The sequence below is a fragment of the Cibotium barometz genome, chromosome 31, assembly GCF_041138505.1.
Source record: "Cibotium barometz isolate CiBa-2024 chromosome 31, ASM4113850v1, whole genome shotgun sequence".
Classification (NCBI taxonomy): Eukaryota; Viridiplantae; Streptophyta; class Polypodiopsida; order Cyatheales; family Cibotiaceae; genus Cibotium; species Cibotium barometz.
In genome coordinates, this window is record NC_141076.1 from 34,665,683 (window position 1) to 34,672,862 (window position 7,180).

The window sequence follows — 7,180 nt, forward strand, 5'->3', positions numbered from 1 at the left end:
AGACATTATCTCTTGGGAGATAGAGATTCACCTTGATGATAGCAAAGTCTGAAGTGGATCTTCACCCAAAGAGATCTTAACATGCATCAAAGAAGATGGATGCAGACCTTGTAGAAATTTGATTTTGAGATTAAGTACCGGCCCTTGACTCTTTCAACTTTGATCCTTTGACATGAGAGACATTGCTTCAAGTATCGAAGGACATCATTTTTCAAGCCCGCCCACCAATGATAGCTCCTCCTTATAGCATTCAAGGTTTTTGCATATAGGTGCCCCCCTGTAGTGGGGGTATCATGAAGATTCGTGGAGGATTAACTTCTTTAGGGAAGGATCCTTAGGAATACATAGCCTGTGAGTGAAGTAGAGGCACCCATCATCGGTGGTGTAACCCTTGACTAGATTTTTCTCCTTTTCGTTCCTCCTTCTTCGACTAGGTTCACCATCCTTGGTAATCAGGATCATGAAATGATACTTCTTTCACCTTGACTAGAATGGGTTCATTTGGCATAGAAATTTCACTCAAGAAAGATTTGTGGCGACTGAGTGCATCAACTATAACATTATCCTTCCTAGGGCAGAATTTGATGTCAAAGTCATATTCTTGTAGGACTTCAATCCATCTTCTTTGCCTCATGTTGAGGTTACATTGGGTGAAGATCCACTTTAAACTCTTGTGGTTAATTATACAAGCTGGCATTTGCACCCCAAAAGATAATGTCTGCATAACTTGAGGCAATGAACAATAGCTAATAGTTCCAAATCATGGGTGGCATAATTGGCTTCATATTGTTTCAGCTTGCGAGAAGTATAAGCCACCGGTCTTCCTTCTTGGCCTGACACCACCAAGTGCTAGACTACTAACATCAGTAACCACCTCAAATTCCCTCGAGAAATCAGGAAGTTTCAGGACTGGTGCTGAGGTAATGATGGCTTTGAGCTGATCAAAGCTGACTTGATGGATTGGGAAAACCACATTATTTTTTGCAATCGTTCTTAAGATCCATCAAGAGTGTAGCTACCAAGGCATAATCTTTGATGAAACTCCTGTACCATCCTATGATTCCCAAAAATCCACAAACTTCACGGACTGATTTAGGGGGTGGCCATTCTTGTATATCTTTGACCTTGGTGGGATCTACTGAGATACCATCTTGGGAGACAATGAATCCAAGATACTTAATCCGATGAGTAAAGAAGGTACATTTTCTCTTCTTTGCATAGAGTTTATGTCTACGTAGCAATTGTAGAACTCTACGCATATGCTCTTCGTTCTCTTCCACCGACTTGGAGTAGACTAAGATGTCATCAAAGAAGACAAGCACAAATTCATCCATGTAGGGACGAAATATATCTTGCATTAGGCGATTGAAAGTTACAGGAGCATTGGTTAACTAGAATGACATTATAGTAAACTCATAGTGGGCATAATGGGTATTGAAAGCTGCTACCTTGACTCTCATCTGGTAGTAATCAAACCTCAAGTCTATCTTTGAGAAAACCTTGGCTCTATGAAGTATGTCAAGAAGCTCGTTGATGCAAGGGATAGGATACTTATTCTTGATAGTGACTTGATTTAGCCCCCGATAATCTATGTAGAGACAAAGAGTGCCGTCCTTCTTCTTTTGGAAAAGAACGGGTGCTCCCCAAGGAGAGCTACTGGGGTGTACAAATCCTTGCTCAATAAGTCAGGAAAGTTGCTCCTTGAGTTCAATGGCTTCAGGGAGAGACATCTTATAGGGTGTTTTTGAGACACAAGTTGAGCACCAGGGATTAGCTCGATGTCATGATCAACTTCTCGAGGAGGAGGTAGCTATGTAAGCTCGTTGTTAGGAAAGATGTCAGAGAATTCATGGAGCCGAGAGGGTTTTGATTCTTTACTAGGTTCTTTACTATGTTCAACAGCTTTGTTGAGCTTAATTAGGAGAACTTGTTGTCCCTTATGTGCTCCCTTGAGAAGATGTTTACCTGTCTTCCCCTAAACTAATACTACTTGGCCGTCCTTATTTTTAAAAGTGATACTCCCCTGGTTATGAGAGTGAATACCAGCTTTGTTTGTGGTTAACTAGTCCATCCCAAGGATCCCATCATAAATACCTAATGGTAAGACCCTAAAATGGCCATGATTTTGTTCACTACCCAATTCAAAGTAAAGGTTTCCTCCTACAGAATGGTGAGATACTATTTCCTCCCCACTAGCTAGCTCTACAACCATTTTTCTAACTATTTTTTGACCCGAATTTAATTTTTGTAAGCACCTAGGAGAAAGAAATGAATGAGTGCTGCCACAATCAACAATTAAAAGCTAGAATGGCTTACCATGATGAGTGGCTGGGGTTTGAATAACACCAAATTGTTGATTTGGACCTTGATGTTCTACTACCGCATGGATGGTGGCACGCTCTTCTTCAGCCATCTCCAAAGTTGGTTCTTCATTTATAGCATAAGCTACGTAGGCAACTGCTCCACGACCTCTGCCACGTCCACCACCTCTTACGCCTTGGTGGATGGGGGTTCCATGGCCCTGATTTGCTCGACCACCTTGAGGAAAAGATGTTGCTAGCTTGGGGAAGTTGACCTTAAAGTGTCCTAGCTCGTTACAATTGAAACACACAAGGGCCTCTCTACTAGAAGTAGCATACGAGTAGGGAACAAAGGAGTTGGTTTGCCGACCTTGGTTATAGTAGGGAGTATTTTGCTGGGGCTTCTTGTAAGACTGATATTTAGGATTTGCTTTAGGTTAAGATCTCTTCTGAGGCTTAGCTTTACCAGACTTTGGCTCTTTCACAAGAGGTTTTTCTCATGTGAGAGCATCTTGCAATCTGCTCGACCTCATTTCTTCAAGGCGGGAGTCCAAAGGTTCATTCAAACCTTGGCAGAAGTGGGCTCAGTGCCTTGGGCCTTCCCCTTAAGGCTTGGCCAAAAAGGATTGATGTAAGGTTTGATTAATATCAGGCTTGTAAGCTGTAGCCCTTTTTTCTCTTCAATCCATGGCAAAAAAGGATTGATGTAAGGCTTAATTAACATAATATCTTAACCATGAGCACTCAATGCACACACACTTCATGTGAGTGTCCATGTTGTGACATGCACTAACAATGTAATCATCCAAAGTACATGTGAGTAGCCCATGTGTCCCATAAATGAACCCCTTATACAATCACCTATTATGATCCCTTTCATTAAACCCACACAATATATATTCTTGGATGACCCCCCCTCCCTTTTTGATTAAACCCACATGATACATTACATATTTTTCCACCCATCACTTCCATCCCTTCTTTTTTATTAAACCCACATGGTATATTACATATTTTTGGATGAGTACACCCCCCTCCTACCCTCTTAAAAAACGCATGTTTAACATTAAGAAACTCTATGTGAGTACTTCTTGATTTACATGTGCAATTAAATGATTCTAGGATTGGATTGAAGCTAAGATCTATGTACAAAAATACTAAGATTTATCATTCCTTATCTATTTCTGACGTTAAAAGCATTATTGGATCCTTGCTTTTAGAGGAAGTTTTTTTGTTTAGAATTTTTTAGCATCAGGGTTTTCTAAATTTGGGATTTGGTAAGCCTTTTGGGTAACATGGCATCTTTTCTAAATTGAGCCACATTGCATGTGTGAAACTGTTAATCTACATCACAATACTCATGTGCAGGTGCTGAATATTCATATACTATGTCTACACTGCTAATAGTAATCACTCCAAGGGATTGAGCTGCGGGCACCAATGTGATCACCAAGCTGCCTTCTGCGGTGAGGTTGAGCTCCTTCAAATTGTTGCCGATCTCCAGGTGAAGTGATGCAAGCTGAGTGGGCACTAGGGTGGAGAAAGCACCTGCAAACTCGGTGCAGTTGAGGGGTGTAGATGCATTTGCGGATGGAAGGTTTACAAAGACACTGAAGTATGCTGGTGTGTTGTTCCTGTCCACTTGAATCCCCCCAATCACCAACACTTCTGCTCCATGATCAAAAGACCGCGGCAGCTTGAAGTCATCCTCTCTGCTAACCTCGCAAGAACATGAAGGCTCCATCAATGGCTTCCCCAAGGGGCACATCACTGCATCTTCCGAGAGCTTTGCGACACCAGTGCTTTGTGCAGAGGTAGCTACATAGAGCCATGGATTCTCAACCTCCTCGTATTCATAGCCCAGCTTGGCACTGTCAAGCGAATCCCTCACTTTCACCTTGACAAGCTGCGCGTTCTCATCGTAGAAGACGAACTCGGAGTCGAGGTAGTCAGGATCTGCGATATCCGTGTTGTTGAGGGACAGTGATTTCCAGACGTTCCACAGTCTATCTATGCTGGCATGGTGTGCATAGAAGATTGGGTCTCTGGCAGCGGTGGCGAAATCGCCCATGTCAAGGAAGGCATTGCTAAAGTCACCGGTCCAAGCGTGCACGGCATTGTGAGGCATGGATTCAATAGTTCCATAGCCGGGCATTTGGTAATCTCCAGCTCGGTAGGGCTGGCCAAAGAAGCCGTATTGGGTGGTTGCACCACTGATCATAGCCCAGTAGAAGGCAGCCCGGTTAACGGCGAGCTGCTCGGCGGCGCTGCTGCGATCCATGCGGTTTAGATTGAGCGCATCGATGGCGACGACAGCCGGAGGGTAGTGAGACGGCTGCCGGTACTCATCCCGCAGCTCGGGAAACTCGGCGAAAATGCGCGGGATGGTGCTTCCGTCGGGGTGATCGTAATTCCAGAAGGGCAGAGCGAAGGAATCGTCGTCGCCCAGCAGCTTGGCAAGGATGCGCTCATGGAAGTAGAGGTACCAGCGGTGGAAGGAGAAGAAGAGCCAGGAGCCATGGATCTGCAGCGGGACGGTTGAGTTGGGCTGCGTGTAGAACTCATTGCAGTAGGCGCAGTGTATGTTTGCTTGGTGCCCATAAGAGCGAGGGTCTGTCTCCGGCAAAGCTCGCATGATCACGTACGCTTTGCTAAGCTTGTTTGCGTACTCATCGCTCATGTTGTGAGCCGCCCTCCTCACTCTCCGCACCTTCACCTCCGGAAACTCAAACTCACGTGCCGGAGCTTGTGAGCTCGGAGCACAGCAATCCAGCTCCTCCGGCGCATGGGTACTGCTCCCCGCTTGGCATATGGCAATGTTGGGCGCCAACACTGGTGCTGCAAAGCTGCCTTCCGGCTGAAAATAACTGCATAACAGCCATAGCTGCAGCACAGTAAGCAAAAATGAAGCTGCCGCCAGATCTGCGTGGGGGCGCAATGAGATCAGCCCTAGCTGATTAGCAGTAAAACCACCACCACCCATATTATAGCGCTGATTAGCAGTAAAACCACCACCACCCATATTACTTAGCAGTAAAAACACCACCCATATTATAGGGCTGATTAGCAGTAAAACCACCACCACCCATATTACTTACGCGTGAGGACCTAAGTTATATCAAATGTATTTTTCTAAATTGGAAGTCTCATATTACACTACGCCTTGCTCAGAGATTTGAAAAGAGGGAACTATTACACCTTGCTCAGAGATTTGAAAAGAGGGAACTATTGTAATTTCACATGGCTAGGGATCACAGAAAAATGCTTAATTCCATGATAAAATAATTAAGATAATGAACACTCTGTTAGAGATGTGATCAACAAGATATAGGTACCAATTCCCATCATTGGTAGAAATCCTCCTCAACTAGAGAGCCATTATGGACTAAACCCTTAAATAGCTCCACCTAGAGCACTCAATGCACACGATCTCCATGTGATTAGAGTGGTACAATCCATGTGACACTCACAAACCATGTGACCATGAGAAGTGCATGTGGGTATTGATTCAAAGAATTATTTGCGCAGTTACTTTTTGACTATCATCATGCCCATGTTTTTTGGCTTTTTGGCCGTAAAAAACCACCACATTTTTTTAGTGTCAAAGAATAAGGTAAACTGTGAAAAAAGGGCCACTACTTCTAAACCCCATCATTTTCAAAGGTGACCCAACCCATCAAAAATCATCCTTGAGAGTATGTATTAAAAAAAAATACCCTTCACATTGTAGGAGGAAAAAGAATTAGACTTTCAAATGAAAGACACTTGCAATATTATTTTAAAAAACTCTTTCTTTATTGAAATAAACATATTTCATGATTTTTTTTAAAAAAATTGCAAGAGTGGGTGTGTGAAAATTAGTGGTTCTATTTAAGAATTCAACTTTTGTATAATCTATGAAAGGGAAAAGTAAGGAAATTGATCTAAAATTTTGATCTTGTGCAAGAATGTCAACTTTCTAGGAGACTTTCTTACAAAAGAATGGAAGCTTGTAGGTAGCCCTTTTCTTCTTCAATCTGTAGCCCAAAAGGATTGATTGAAGGCTTGATTAATATAAGGCTTGTAGGTAGCCCTTTTCTTCTTCAATCTGTAGCCCAAAAGGATTGATTGAAGGCTTGATTAATATAAAGCTTGTAGGTAGCCCTTTTCTTCTTCAATCTGTAGCCCTTTTCTTCTTCAATCTGTAGCCCAAAAGGATTGATTGAAGGCTTGATTAATATAAGGCTTGCACAAGTAGCCCCTTTTTCTCTTCAATCCATCGCCAAATAGGATTCAGGTAAGGCTTAATTAATATAATTCCCCAACATTGGCTCCATGAGCACTCAATGCACATACACTCCATGTGAGTGTCCATGTTATGACATGCACAAACCGTGTAATTGTGCAAAGTACATGTGAGTAGCCCATGTGTCTCACAAATGAACCCCTTATACAATCACCTATTACAATCCCTTTTCAATTAAACCCACATGCTACATTACATATTTTCCCATCATTCATAGAAATAGTCCTCAACTTGAGAGCATTGAAAATACCCTTAAATAGCTCCATCATGAGCACTCACAATCCACTCACTCTCCATGTGATTGAGTGGTATAATACACACGACACTCCACAAACCATGTGACCATGTAAAGTGCATGTGGATATCGATTCAAAGATACATCTTTAAGCCTTTTTTTAGAGCATGCATGGTTCTTTTTGGTGGGTATCATATCCATTTTTTGGCTTTTTAGCCGTAAAAAACAACCAGATTTTTTTAGTGAGACTGTTTAAAAATAAGGTAAAGTGTGAAAAAGGGCCACTATTTCTTCTAAACCCCATCATTTTGAAAGGCGACCCATCCCATCAAAAATCATCCTTGTTGAGAGTATGCACTT

General features: G+C 42.5%; 1 protein-coding gene across 1 annotated transcript; it reads right to left on the reverse strand.

Moving 5' to 3' along the window:
* Window positions 1–3,359: 3,359 nt before the first annotated feature.
* On the reverse strand, window positions 3,360–5,655 carry LOC147620783 (aureusidin synthase-like). The gene is made up of 2 exons (XM_086825050.1): window positions 5,499–5,655; window positions 3,360–5,462 (listed from the first exon to the last, which is right to left on the reverse strand). The coding sequence occupies exon 2, from the start codon at window positions 5,320–5,322 to the stop codon at window positions 3,640–3,642; it is 1,683 nt and encodes a 560-aa protein (XP_086681176.1). The 5' UTR covers window positions 5,323–5,462; window positions 5,499–5,655; the 3' UTR covers window positions 3,360–3,639.
* Between the last annotated feature and the right edge of the window lie 1,525 nt (window positions 5,656–7,180).